Below are 15,623 nucleotides of genomic sequence, written 5' to 3'. Positions count from 1 at the left end.
GTCCAGAGTCACACAATACCTGGGAGAGACAAAGAGTCTAGAATCACAACACCTGGGAGAGACAAAGGGTGCAGAGTCACACAACACCTGGGAGAGACAAAGGGTGCAGAGTCACACAACACCTGGGAAAGACAAAGGGTCCAGAGTCACACAACACCTGGGAGAGACAAAGGGTACAGAGTCACACAACACCTGGGAGAGACAAAGGATCCAGAGTCACACAACACCTGGGAGAGACAAAGGGTGCAGAGTCACAACACCTGGGAAAGACAAAGGGTCCAGAGTCACACAACACCTGGGAGAGACAAAGCATCCATAATCACACAATAACAGAACTACTTAATAATCTCACGGGCAACCTATCATGTCACCTCACTGCCTACCAACGACCCTTGTAAGCCCAATGAATCCACACTGTGACCCAGGCCACATCCTCTAATTACCCAGTGAGAACTCAGGACATAGACACCAAAATTTACCCACAACCTGGCACTTTGTTTGAGTTCTATTATTGGATTCCTATGAGTCATAGCCACTGTCTGGTTCAGTCCTGAGGAGGACACTGGCAGCCCCAGGAAATGAGTAGGGGAGTGGGTGTTCTCTCTGCGCCTTCGCTACAAGGAAATCTTAACTGTTATTCTTGAACTTCATTCTTCTTCCAAGCTACTTAGGGACTCGTTGAAAATACTGAGAATGCTGTAGGCCTCTGAATGATCCTGAGCCTGGAAGTTGCATTTTAATGAGCACCCAATTTAAGTGCCTTAAACACGCTTTCACTTTTTACCAGATTTTGACCAGAAATAATTCCTGTCAAGAGAGATGGAGACCATCCAGGTTAGCATGGCCTAAGGAAACTGCTTATTTCTTCCCATTTAAAAATTATCCAAGGGGCTGGTCCTCAGCCACAGGACAGCCACTCTTCTGAAGAACAGATCGCTTCTGTGCCTCTAGAATGCTACCCCAAAGGCTAAAGATAAAGTGAAATTAGAAGGTAATAAGCACCAAGTGGAGCAGTACCAAAAGTGACACACAGCCCACTTAAAACTTACAATGAGCAGTTGTTAATTATTCTCTTACTTAGATGTCATTTTATGCCACGTTCTTACATTAACTGCAAAAGTTAACATGACGTGCCACCGCGGTTATTTTAGTGAACTGAATTCTCTCAGTCTTTGAGAAATTTTTTCTGTACTAGAGGAAATCAGTCGTGATTTCCATATAAATGCCAGCAGCTCAGTGCAAATAACCTTAGGTACAAAGAAGGAAAAGAGACCCCCACCTCTGTGCTATCCAGCCCACTTCAGTCCTCTGGCAATCAAAAGGCAAGTGCGGAGAACTGGAGACACTACTCGGTAGACAGGGCCTGAACTCTCTCGATCAACAGGAAGTGGGTCAAGGGCAAAAGCTGTGACCTTAACATACAGATCAGCAGACATGGGGAGGGTAGTCATTTGGAGCTAGCTGGTTCCTGCTCTGACTAACCCACGTGTCTTTCTCTCAGAATGACCATGAAGACTCCTTAGGTTTCCCTTCCTTCGGTGGCAAATAACAGTTTATCCACATAACAGTTTATCCACATAACAGGTTGGTCCGCATTTTAGTTTTCAGCTATTTGTAGAAAACAAACTTCAATTTGGAAGAAAAACAGCCCAGTATCAGTGAATCCACTTGTGTTTGTGTTTATGACAAAGGTAGAGATAAAGGTTTAAATAGGCTTCTAATGCTCCTGAGATTTACATTGAGTGTTTCAGTTCAATTATGAAAATCAATGGCAATTTTGCTAGAGCATTAGCAGGTCTCATGAAGAGGTTCTGCAGGAGGGCAAGCTAGGAAACATCACAGTAAACTGAACTGATGGGCTAGCCATTTGCATGGGGGTGGGCGACTCCTCACAGTGTCCTTCCTGCTCTTAAAATGCAAGGAGGAGGAGAAACAGACAGTACAAAGAGAAAAGTGAATCCTGTAAACACAGCCACGTGACTGTCTCTGAACAAAACGGAACGCCATGAGCATACAGTCAGAACATTCCCATTGGGCGTGCTTCTTACATTAAGCTATTTAAGAAGCATTGCCCACCCCATACTTCCACGAATGGGTAATTTATCTTCTGAAAACTTCATCAGAGTGTACTTCTTGCATGTTTCAGAGAAAGACAATACCAGCAGTCAGAATGCCATGGTGCCAGCGCACAAAGGGACGCATGCTAAGTTCAGACAGTATGTACTACAAACCAGCACAAGACACCGGGCCCAAGCCAACCCCACCCTGCAACCAAAGTAGACCAGGAACACTCCAGAGCCCCGAATCTGACTCCATCCCAGCCTGCCTCAAGGACATTTCTGTGTGGGGCCTTTAGAAGTCATCTACATTAATTTCCAGTGCGCTGGACTGGGTGTTACCATGCAGGGTTCAGCCTGCTTAAAACAAAACCATGCTTGTCTATCCCATGGAGCACCTGGCTCAGTGCAGGTCTTGGGAAAATAGCAGAATGTCTCTAGGGATGAGGGATCTGGAGTAAGCAATCCTGCAATAAAATGTTCTTGAGACTCTGTCAAGTGCTGGGAACACTGCCCAAGCCTCAACTCTAATCTCTGATTAACTCTGATTTCATTATTATTATTATTTTTACAATTTTCTGAGGCTTTTTTATTAAATGAACTTGGAGTGGACAATCAAGTATTGACATAATTACAACCAACAAGTTTCTTCCTAAGTTTAAATACGATAGTTTAAATGCATCTTATCTCCGGTGGCTACTGCTACATGAATCTCATCATGGTAGATTACTGTGTTAAACCAAAATCCACACAGAGTTTAATTTGAAAGAGAAAAAAATAGGAGGTTAAAGACTGAGCACATAGTAATACTATTAGAACAGATATGAAAACATAAATGAAAGATTAAGGAATAATGGAAAAGTACAGAAACGAAATATTGTTTCCTAAGAACAAATTTAGCTGCACTCTGCATTCGCTTCCTGTTGGGACCAATTGGAGTCCTGGCCTTCAGCTGCTCTTCCCTGCTAGAGCCTTCTAATTGAAGTTACTAAAAGCTGTGCCTTGCCTAGAGGATCAGAGGATGGGATTTTCACCTGTTGGCCATTGATTGCTGGGTATTTAAGCCTCAATGGTGCTAATTAAAAAGGGGCTTTGTACCAGTGACTGGAGGTCCGTGTGTCTGTCTATCTCTGTGTGTGTTTCCTCAACCTCCAGCCCCTTGCCCGAAGCTCACGAACTGGATTCTAGCGCATAGAATACAGATGGGGGTACGGTGCACAGCAGCTTCCATGTATCCCATAAGTCTTTCCATTGGTCTTACCTTTAATGCATCAATAACAGCTGGCGGATAGCTCAACCCAACCATGTTTGATGTCCGCCTATACATTCTGGCAAAGATAGAGGAGAAAACAAAATGTGATCACTTACAACAGACAGCCCTTCACAGATTTACATACATATTGACAACTGATGAGCACTCAGGTCTTCTGGTGGCCCAAGGAACTTTGAATCCCCAAGTTACTCTAGTGCCTTTCAAAGTGATGAGTTAAAAAGAAATGAAGGCAATCTCAAACACACAAGGCACTGGAAGCAAAACTGAATTAAGTTTATGTGCCCCATATTGGACACTAAATTACTGAAAGGGATGATGGGCTCTGCCAGCACTGGCTGCAGGGTGAGAATCCAGGTACAGTATTGTACGTGATGGTGAACAGAGAATGTGTGAAGATGACCCATCAGAAGCACTTCTCCAGAGCAAGTAAATATCCCAGGTAAACTTTGAAATCACTATCATGGAATTTCTAGAATGTGTAATAGGGAATAGTAGAAGAAATGATCCTATTTCTCGTAGGGAAGAATTCAGTGTCAAAAAGCTGACAAACTAGGTCACAGGGTGAAGCACAATTAATAAAAACTCAGAGAGAAAAATAGGGGTTCAACCTGAAGATCCAAAAGCAAAGCAACCAGTCCTACTGGCTCTTATCTCAACCTCAGTCCAAAATGGTGATCCTGCCTCTCAGAAATCTCAGAATAATAGCTGAGAGCTATCTTCTCTGGTTTTATAATCCTCTCTAGGGCTGGGATTAAAGACATGCACCACTCGGTTTCTATGGCAAACTAGTGTGGCTACTGGGATTAAAGGTGTGTGTTACCATTGTCTGTAAGGCTGACCAGTGGGGCTGTTTTACTCTCTGGTCTTCAGGCAAGTTTATTTATTAAAATACAAATGAAATATCACTACATCAGGAAACTCACATCCCTTAAATAAACTGTCCTCCCTGGATCACTGACCTCAGAACACCTACTGGTTTGTTCTGGTGATATCCATGTATTTGAAAAACATATATTAGATGATTTCTGACTTTAAAAATGAGGCTGAACTTAATCTAAATCTTAAGATGAGGATTTTGAGCAAAGGGAAAAACTTGTCTTAATGATGTCATGGAGATTAGAATATCTGTTTGTGCTCAGAAATTTGAGTTCTTATTATAATAACATATCATCAAAACTACATTAAAGAAAAGCTTGGCATCCTAGCACCTGGTGTTCCTCTTGCTGGTTTGTCCTTTGAGTAACAATGGGTTTCACCTTTACCTCTCTACAAATATCCCAGCTTGCACTGCGTGGACGATGGTCTTGAACCGGGGCTTCTCATCGCTTCGCCTAAGCATCATCCCCATCTGTCGCGTGAAGGTGGAGGCCAGCCAGTCTCGGACCTCAGAAGGCACAGCATCTGACTGAATGTCACTAAGCTCATCCTCTGTATCCAGAAGCCGCCTAGAAATAAAGCACACAACCAGAGACTGAATCTCAATCGAGAAGCCTCTGTTTGAAACAGCTGCCCTTCTCCACCCAACATGAAACACAGGTACAGAAACATGATGTCAAATGGAACACGCACAGGCGGAGGGGCAGCAGTGTTTTGGCAAGGCCTGTGACAGTTCACAGTAATGTCTCTGTTGAGTAAATCAGAACTGGCCTGTCCTCCAAAGACACAAGTATAAAAATGTGTAAGAAGCTAAGACCCAACCAGTGACAGCATTGGATAAAAATACCTAAAGCCTGAAAAACATTGCGCAGATCACAACAACAGAGTACTCTGAAGCCGTGATTTTAAAGGATGACAACAGATGCCCCTTTAATTCAATAGGAGATAAGAGAAAGATGAACTTCTGAATTCAAGGAAACTTCCCCAAACAGTGCAGTTCTTTGTTTGAATCTCAGAGACTTAAGCCATTTGTTCCTGTGCTTTTCTGATTTACCTAACTTACTCAGTCAGAGCGCTAGAAAGGAACAAAAGTAGTTATAATAGAACCAAAATTATTGAACATCATTTGTTGAATCCCTATTAAAAACAAGCAGTAAAATTGACCATCAATATAAAGATGTTTTCCATTGTTGTCATGTGTTTAGATATATTCATTTAGGTAAAGGGAGAAGAAACTGTGGTATCAAATTCCTGAAATTAGTAATGAATCACATCATTAAAAAAATAAGCAAACAACCCATAGACTATATGAAATCCTCCCTGATTTGGGTTTGATGAAGCAAGCTATCACAAACACTGAGCAGCCTGTCTGACTAGACTTTCACAGTTGACATTTCAACAGTTTTCAAAAGGAAAGCAGTTCTGTTTCTTTCAAAAATCGTTTTCAGTGCCTGCAATTGCTCTAGTACGTGTATAATTCAAGAGGAAATGTTTGCTGAAGGAGGAATGCTGGGGACTTGCTCACTGCAGGAACTTCCAGATGCTGACACAGATGATGGATTCGAAGACACATTTTGGATTGATACAATGAGTACACAGCCATCACCGTGGGACTATGTATCTTGCCAGGCTTCTAACAGTTGCCGTTTCTGCACTGACACGGTTTTACTGTGCATGCAGCGAATTCTGTTGGTAATTCCTAGTTGAGGGAGCAACTGTTCAGCTCTTTCCTATACATAGAAACTTAAGTTTCAGAGTTGGGAATATGAACCACATACCCCAGACGTGCCCTGGGGTGAGGGACTGTTGGACAGAAAATCCAGCATTACTTTCTTGGCCTCTTTTCTAACTTACCTTGTTTCATCGATATATACAGACTCAAGCACAGTCGCTGCATATTCCAGGTTCTTCTTAAGATCTACCACAGAGGCCTCCCCTCGTTCCAACTGCTTGACCAAAGACCGTAACCTACAGGAGACAAGATGACGCCATTAGAATAAAGGAATCAAAGAATAATTCTAAAACTATGATGGTATATACTTCTATAGTTTCAAAGATTTTTTTATTCCAATAAAGGAGGAAGCTACAGTGTTAAAGTAGCAATTGATAAAATACTAAAATAAGAACAGAAATATTCTCTATCCAGGCCCTCACTACACCCAATATTTTGTAGTCCTCATTCATTGTTCTGTCGGTTCTAAATTGCTGATAATTTTATTTTTCTCAGATATGTCTCTTTTATCTCTAATTGGATATAGGAAAGACTGACCATCACCAAACACCACGAGACAGCTCTGAGACTCTGTCGAAGGCATTTTGTTCAGCAGTGGCTATAGAGAACCATAGCCTTACAGCCTACAGATGATACAAGACTTATGGGAAGGTATAGAGTTCTACTATAGCCACCAGGGACAATGTAGGTGTAAGTAAATTATACTGGTATGCAGGAAGAATGCCCCTAAGAGGAGTAATACTGTAGTTGTCAAAAACTGTGGGTGGGTGGTAAACTGAGGATTCTAGATCACCCAAGAGAAGGAAGAGGCACATTCTCCTTACACAGAAATCCTTGGAACAGAGAAGGACAGTGTGGGGGGTGGCAATGCAATGCCTGCAGGTGACCTAAACACAGTACCCGGGGCTGTGGAGGACAAGTACCTCTTCAGAATGTTTGGTAGCCAATGGTACTAGGAGAACATAGTACTGACCTGGAAGTCAAATGTGGATTTGACGTTTGCCTCACAAAGCATCATCTATGCACATCGGGTAAGCTAGGTGGCTTCCCTGAGGATTATAAAATAGAGCACCATGCAACAAAGTTCGGAAGTTGATCTACAGATCAAATGCCAGGGCTAATAGATAGACTGTGAAATTCTTGGAAATTCTGTAAGATGCTATTGATGCAATTACTGTCATTATTGTTAGTCAAAGGTTCTGTTCTTCACAGATACCCAGACAAGATGAGTCTTGGCAGAACACTTAAGATCACTGTCACACCTCCATCATACGTGGGTTTATGCAATCTGTCTCACCTTCCTGATTTCGAAGCATCCACAAGCTTGCATTAGCAAGAGAGAATAGGTGGACTACTTTTTCTTTGAATCTGGAGCTTGGGGACATTTGGCTACCCACAAACACCAGTACTTGGCAGGTTGCACACTACTCTTCTGGTGTTTATAAAAATGTCTCAAAATTAAGAAAACAATTCCTAAATCAACCTTGAAAACTGGGCAAAAAAATATTGGTTATCCCAATATCAAGTATCCAAATATTTCAATAGCATGGACTCCAGAGAAGATTTAATTAAGGGTAGTCTCTACTGTCCTGGCAATGTCCAACAAACAGAGAGAGAGAGAGAGAGAGAGAGAGAGAGAGAGAGAGAGAGAGAGAGAGAGAGAGAGAGAGAGAGAGAGAGAGAGAGAGAGAGATCGGTGAAGGTCTCTGTGGGTCTGGAGGTGACCACCAGCCTCATGAGCTATAGCAGCACAGGAATGTGAGCCCCGCCTTTACTGAAACAAGCTCCCATAACTATTACAAACACCACCTATGTATTCACAGCATTGGGAATGATACTGGACAGTCAGCACAAGACAAGGTGCTGGTATGAGAGGTTCTGCCAGTCCTTCACACTCAGGGGATGCCTGTCTGCCAAGGAACAGAAAGATTTCATCAAGGAGTCTGGCTATTGTTGACTAATATTAGACAATCTTGAGCAAAATACAGTCCCAGCTAAACTTGCTTCCAACTCTAACTCTCTCTCAGAAGCTCAGACACTGCTAAACTGGGCTCTTGGTTGGAAAAGCAAATTGGAGGAAAATTCAAATTTTAAAAACATTTTGACTTATCTCAGAGAATAAAGAGTCTACCAGAAATTTAGAACAAATGTTTTGTTAGGAACCATCTTAATCCCAAAACCTAAGAGCAAAGGTCAAAATGGGGAAAAAATAATGAGGGGAATTATAACTAGTAAAACCAGAAGTTACCACCTTCCTGTAACAGCTTCCAAGGGCATAAAAATAAGAGCAGCTTTAATAAAAATAAAAATTTTGTAGGCAAAAGAAATCCAGATAAGCAAGTAAGAACAGATTTTAAAAAATTAGACCAAAAAAATGAAAAGCAACTTTTTGGGCCTGGGTTACCTCACTCAGGATGGTGTTTTCTATTTCCCTCCATTTGCATGCAAAATTCAAGATGTCATTGTTTTTTACCGCTGAGTAGTATTCTAGCATGTATATATTCCACACTTTCTTCAACCATTCTTCCACTGAAGGGCATCTAGGTTGTTTCCAGGTTCTGGCTATTACAAATAATGCTGCTATAAACATAGTTGAACAGATGCTTTTGTAATATGATTGGGCATCTCTTGGGTAAATTCCCAAGAGTGGGATTGCTGGGTCCTGGGGTAGGTGGATCCCAAATTTCCTGAGAAACCTCCACACTGCTTTCCAAAGCGGTTGCACAAGTTTGCATTCTCACCAGCAATGGATGAGTATACCCCTTACTCCACATCCTCTCCAGCAAAGGCTATCATTGGTGTTTTTGATTTTAGCCATTCTGACAGGTGTAAGATGGTATCTTAACGTTGTTTTGATTTGCATTTCCCTGATTGCTAAGGAGGTTGAGCATGCCCTTAAGTGTCTTTTGGCCATTCGAACTTCTGTTGAGAATTCTCTGTTCAGTTCAGTGCCCCATTTTTTAATTGGGTTCATTAGCATTTTAAAGTCTAGTCTCTTGAGTTCCTTATATATTTTGGAGATCAGACCTTTGTCTGTTGCGGGGTTGGTGAAGATCTTTTCCCAGTCAGTAGGCTGCCTTTTTGTCTTAGTGACAGTGTCCTTTGCTTTACAGAAGCTGCTCAGCTTCAGGAGGTCCCATTTATTCAATGTTGCCCTTAATGTCTGTGCTGCTGGGGCTATACGTAGGAAGTGGTCTCCTGTGCCCAAATGTTGTAGAGTACTTCCCACTTTCTCCTCTAACAGGTTCAGTGTGTTCAGGCCCAAAAAGATGAACATGGGATGTACTCACTCATAATTGGGTTCTAGCCATAAATAAAGGACATCGAGCCTATAATTCGTAAAAATCCTAGAGAAGCTATATAAGAAGGTGAACCCAAAGAAAAACATATAGTTATCCTCCTGGATACTGGAAGTAGACAAGATTGCCGGACAAAAAATGGGAACATAGGGGTGGGGTGGGATGGGGGGAGGGGGGATGGGGCGAGAAAAGTGTGAAGTGGAGGATGGGAAGAGCTTGGGGGAATAGGATGGTTGGGATATAGGAAGGGTGGATATGGGAACAAGGAATTATATATCTTACTTAAGGGAGCCATTCTAGGGTTGGCAGAGGCTTGACTCTAGAGGGGTTCCCAGGTGTCCAGAAAGACGCCCCCAGCTAGGTCCTTGGGCAGCTGAGGAGAGGGTGCCAGAAATGTCCAAATCCTATTGCCATACTCATGAATATCTTGCATATCACCATAGAACCTTCACCTGGCATTGGATGGAGAAAATGACAGAGCCCCACATAGGAGCACCGGACTGAGCTCCCAAGGTCCCGATGAGGAGCAAAAGGAGGGAGATCATGAGCAAGGAAGTCAGGACCGTGAGGGACGCGTTCACCCACTGAGACGGCAGGACAGAACTAATGGGAGACCACCAAGTCCACTTGGAATGGGACTGATGGAACGTGCGACCAAATCGGACTCTCTGAGGGTGGCTGATGGTGGAGGCTGACCGAGGAGCCAAGGACAATGGCGATGGGCTTGGTCTCTACGACATGGACGGGCTCTGTGTGAGCCTTGTCAGTTCGGTTGCTCACGTTCCTGGACCTGGGGGGAGTTGGGAGGACCTTGGACTCAACATAGTGTAGAGAACCCTGATGGCTGTTTGGCCTCAAGAGGGAGGGAGTGGGGGTGTGGGTGGAGGGGAGGGGAGGGAAGGGGGAGGAGGAGGGGAGGAGATGGCAATTTTTAATAAAAAAATAAATAAACTGGAAAAAAAATGAAAAGCAAAAAAAGAAAAATACAACATATGCTATTCTAAGTTTTTATTTCAAAGAATAAAAAAAACCTAGGAAATGTTTGAGAAAATAAAACATATTGCTTTAAAAGCAGCAAAACTTCAAACTGGTCATAGGCTTCCACCCTGTCACACACCAGAATGCAATTTAACAGTGGCATCAACGTTTTTGAGAACAATGTGGTATAATGAAAAAGACATCCATATGCCTGTGTAGAAGGATTGCCGTACGTAGGTGTGAACAAGCGCAAGGTGTGGTAATCCATATGCTTTCCAGAAGAGAGGAAAAGCACTTTGAGGCACACTCTGGAAAGTTCTCTGCAAACACAGTCTGCTTGTCTCAGGTTAAATGGCTCGAGGATGCGGGGCTTGGATTTGACTGCACGCTTTACCAAGCAGATGACTCCTGGAGTGGCCAATGACACAGAAGCTCCATACACAAGGACAACTGAACCGGAAAGTGAGCAACATCTTCACTGTAACAAGCTTCCATCTCTATTATAAACACCACCTGTGCAGCCCTTGTGGCTGAAACCTTCTAATCAAGACAACTGAAATGACTAAGAATGGCTTATTCCACTATTTTTAACCACTCTTCCTTCCAGGAAAGCAGAGTATCAAGAGAATTAAGGCGCGGAAAAACCTCTGGTGGCCAGGCCCTGGGAAGCAGACTCCAGCTGAGATCACTCTTCACCTGAGAGAGAAAGCTTCACTCAGAATCTCCCCCAGCAGACACCGACCAGCAGCAGGAGGGGAACCCTGAGCTTTGCACCATAGTCAACAAGAAGTCAGCAACGCTGCGGACCAATAACTTCAGCAAACCCCGAGAAGAATTCACACACAAAATAACATGAGAAAGTACAAATGTTTACATCTTCCCTGGTTTTCTAGCTTCTGAGCCAGAGGGAAGATTCAGACAGTATGCTGGCAGACAGCACGGGGAACCTGGCAGGACCCACCCGGTTGACACTCACCTCTCTTGATATAAAGATGATAAACAGTGTACGAATAACAGAGGAAGAGTCAGCAATGGGGATGGGCAATCGATAGCACACAGAATGCTGAGAAGGAGCTCACTCCCAGAATTGAGAAAATTTGCCAAGCGAACATCTGCTAGGTGCCCATCAAAGTTCGGGAAGGCAGAGATTTCTGGGGTGGAATTGATGTCAGAAAAGTGAGCATACTGAGGGAAAAGGACATTTAAAAGAACAAAGCATGACAACAGAGAGACAATAAGAGGGGTTTTGTTTTGTTTGTTTTGTTTTAAAGAAATAGCAACTTTCTAAATGGCCAACTCCCATTTGTCCCAGCCCCCTGGATGGACAGACTTGGGAGCTTCTGGGAACCTGACTCACAATAGTGCTGATCAGCCACACAGTACACTCGGGATGCTAACCCATTGACCTCTCAGCCCACCTCCCTCAAGCTCAGTGGTCCTCAGCCTTCCTAACGCTGTGTGAGACCCTTTAATACACCTCCTAATGTTGTGACCCCCCCAACCATAAAATTATTTCATTGCTACTTTATCAGTGTAATTCTGCAACTGTTATGAATCGTAATGTAGATAGCTGATATTTCTGACAGCCTTAGAAGAGCCCTGTAAAAGGGTTGTTTGAAGGTCTCGAACCACTGCCCTAACTCTTTATCCTTCTCACTTGAAATGTGCGACCCGACCAATTGATGATGCTGTTCTTTCTTAGGGAGAAAAGTCTTCAAAGCATCTTCTCAGCCACTGAGCAACTGGTGCCCACTAGTCTCAAAAAATGATAAAGTTGTTTAAAGACTCTTCCCTGTTCCCCATAATGCTGGTTTCCTCCAGAGCTGAATCCATTCCATCATTGTAGCTGTAATCTTTCATACCCCCATTTTAAAGTATTTCTGTTAGAGACAATTAACTGGGGCAAGAATCCTTGGATGTTTTCCTATGCTTTCCTTGTGAAGCACACCTGGATAGTTTTCCATGCAAATTCTAGGTCTAGGTCGCATTCTAAGTGGAAGGCTATATGTTAAGAAAGATGGCTATCCAGTCCATTGACTGGTGAATGGGTAATAAAAGTGTGCTATATTTATTGTTCTGTTGTTAAGAAATAAAATCAGCCAGGCTGTGGTGGCCAACTCCTTAATCCCAGCACTTGGGATTAAAGTTAAAGCACTTGGGCAGAGGCAGGCAGATTTCTGAGTTTAAGACCAGCATGGTCTACAGAGAGAGTTCCAGTGCAGTCAGGGCTACATAGAGAAACCATGTCTATAAAAGAAAACAAAAGGAAGGAGGGAAGGAAGCAAAGAACAAAGAGAAAAAGAAAGAAAGAAGAAAGACAGGCAGGCAGACAGACAGACAGACAGAGAGAAAGAAAGAAGAAAGAAAGAAAGAAAGAAAGAAAGAAAGAAAGAAAGAAAGAAAGAAAGAAAGGAAGGAAGGAAGAAAGGAAGAAAGAAAGAAAGAAAGAAAAAAAGGAAGGAAGAAAGAAAGGAAGAAAGAAAGGAAGAGAAAATGCAATTGTTGGTAAATGGATGAGCTAGAAAAAAATCCTAAGTGTGGTAACCCAGACCCAAAATTACAAATATTGTGTATTTTCTCTATATGTGGATGTTGGTTTTTTAAGCTTTTAATATATGTGCTAAAATCTAAATACCCACCGCAGTTAGGTACATAGCAAAGGATCAGCGAGGAACAGAGTATGTCCCAAGGGGAGGAAGTAGAATGTAGTGCTACTGAGAGATAAAGGAGCAACTAGAATGGGAGTGTTAAATAAGGAGGTGCATGGGAGAAGGCGAGAAAAAAGCAAAGGCAGGAATAAGAGGAGAGACAAATAACACAAAGGCCTTTTGAAAACCATATGGAACACACTACTGAGGAGGAAACTTCTGTCTTAGTTCAGGTTCTATTGCTGTGAGGAGATACCATGACCACCGCAACTCTTGTAAAGGAAAAACACTTAATCGGGGTAGCTTACAGTTTCAGAGGTTAGTCCATTATCATGGTGGGGCATGCAGGCAGACATTGTGCTGGAGGAGTGCCGAAATCTTGGCCCCAGTCTGCGCTCTATGTGCTAGACCTCAGTTTGAGAGCTTCAGGAAAGGTGCTGGAGGTTGAGAACTCAGACGCAGTGACAGACTGACACACAACTCCCAACGCTGGTTCGGAAAGCCTCTTTATTAACACCATGTAGACTTAAATACACTGCAGTTAATAGTCAACAGGTGATCCTCTGATCCTCTAACTAGGCACAGCTTCTAGTAACATATATTAGAAGGTTCTAGGAGGGAAAAGCAACTGAAGGCCAGGACTCATTAATCCCAACAGAGGAGTTGAGAGTTCTATAGCTTGCAGGCAACAGGAATTGAACTGTGACACACATCCTCCAACAAGATCACATCTACTCCAACAAGGCCATACCACCTAATAGTGCCACTCCTTTTGGAGACCATTTTCTATCAAACCACCACAGTTTCCATATATATAAATATGTATGTATGTGTGTATGTATATATATATATATATATATTTTCCATATACATATGAATATATATGTATATACATATACATATGAATTTAAATAAAGCCATAATATAATGGGAAAACAATGCCCTAATTAAACATCTAATGCTACGAAGTAAAACTTTCAGTGCCAGAAATAGGTGACATATTGTTGAGTTATTGACCTTAGAATTCTCTTTCTAAATACCCTAGACTACTGCTAAGCCTATTGAGTGTCCTTCACAACCTGATGATAAGGTTCTATTGATGAAGACATTTACTGTGTCAGTGAACAAAGAGAAGTCAAGCTGATGCCCAACTAGAAGCTTCACCCGTAATGACTAGTGTTCATGGTGCTGGAAGGGGTACTCCACACACTACATGGAGAGAACAGTATTCATCAATATTAAGCATCTACAAATCCTGAGACCTATAACAGCAACTTTCCTGCAAGATATATTTGTACAATAATAGCACAAATACTATAGGAGTAACCAACCACTTTTTTCTTATATTAGATTTAAGGCCTACTCTATGAAATGGAATTCATATTTGATACCACTAATTCTGCCAAGTACCTAAGAGTTAACAGGTCATAGATCCTGGAGGAAAACCTATTATTATTATTCTGCTAAAGGAGCAATGCAAGAAAATGACTCCTAATGGCATATTGATATACCATTAGATCAGTATATCACTCAGCCATTGCTTTCTTCATACAATAGATGGGAATTAACACAAAGACCCAAAACCTGAAGTGTACGTAGTGAGAGACTTTGGAGCACTCAGTCCTAGATGAGAAGTCTTTATCAACCCCTTCCCCTCAAGGCCTACAGATCTATGCAGAAAAGGAGGCAGAAAGAGTCAGACATAGAGGTGATAGACAACTCAAAGAAAACATTGTCCTCCAGATACAACAGGACTGAGGCACACATGAACTCACAGAAATTATAGAGGATGCACAAGGTCTGCATGGGTTCAAGCCAGATGAGATCCCAGCAGTGAGAGAAAGAAGTGGACACAGGGTCCTACCCCCAGCCAAAAGTTTATTTGTAACTGATCCATGCTGCAAAGGGAAAAATCTATTTCCTACAGTGGAATCTCACTGGGTATATTAACCACACTTCAGGGCATACCCCATGCCCAATAATAGCACAAAATGAATTCTCTCTCTCTCTCTCTCTCTCTCTCTCTCTCTCTCTCTCTCTCTCTCTCTCTCTCTCTCTCTCTCGTGTGTGTGTGAGAAAAAGGGGGGACCTTTTGTTTCTTTTTAACTTTTTAAAATACATTTTTGTTTTTGCAGTTTTATCAGGTTTTTTGTTGTTTTAAAGAGGAAAAAACAAAGCTGGGTAGGAAGGGAGGTAGGGAGAGATCTGGGAGTAATCAGGGGAGTGGAAAAATATCAAAATACATCTTATGAATATAATTTAATTTGAAAAGAGAAATTCAAAGTAAGGAAGGAAAAAAGAAAGAAAAGAAAGACAAATCAATTCTCTGTGCCAAATCAGTAAGACAGTCATTTTCCCTTTTTTTATGGTGGTATCCCTTTCTTCAGAACTGTATATTAAAGCTAGATCCATTAAAAAATAAATAGGGACAAAAACCTCAATGCAAGTAAGACAACATTATTATATAAAATATTTGAGATGCAAAACTACATGTACACAGCTTAAATTATACTGAAAGATTCACAGAAGCAAATCTTGGAGACAGGAAATAGCTGGTGGTTGGAGCAGATATTGATTGCTAGTGGGTAAGAGGCATATTTTAAAGTGACAGAAAACTTGTAAATTATTTGTTACTTATTTTTCCTTCTTATGTACTCCCAAAGGAATAAAAAATACTGTGTAAAAAGGGAGGGAGCTTTCCAATTTTTTAGTAGTACTCAAGAGAACTTCTGGTCAAGGTGTTTTATAGGAATTCATTTC

General features: G+C 42.0%; 1 protein-coding gene across 2 annotated transcripts in view; it reads right to left on the bottom strand.

The window, feature by feature from the left end:
- The window catches only part of Pde1c (phosphodiesterase 1C), a 446,197-nt gene that overhangs the window by 106,345 nt on the left and 324,229 nt on the right, over nt 1–15,623 (bottom strand). For both annotated transcript variants that reach the window (XM_038319212.1, XM_038319213.1), the window contains 3 exons: nt 6,061–6,174; nt 4,593–4,775; nt 3,319–3,385 (listed from right to left, as the gene is read on the bottom strand). In XM_038319212.1, coding sequence (XP_038175140.1) covers nt 3,319–3,385; nt 4,593–4,775; nt 6,061–6,174 — 364 coding nt within the window. The remainder of the gene's footprint in view (nt 1–3,318; nt 3,386–4,592; nt 4,776–6,060; nt 6,175–15,623) is intronic.

The sequence above is a fragment of the Arvicola amphibius genome, chromosome 2 (genome assembly GCF_903992535.2).
Source record: "Arvicola amphibius chromosome 2, mArvAmp1.2, whole genome shotgun sequence".
Lineage (NCBI taxonomy): Eukaryota > Metazoa > Chordata > Mammalia > Rodentia > Cricetidae > Arvicola > Arvicola amphibius.
The sequence above is the reverse complement of the archived record's forward strand: the minus strand, read 5'-3'. Positions and strand labels throughout refer to the sequence as shown.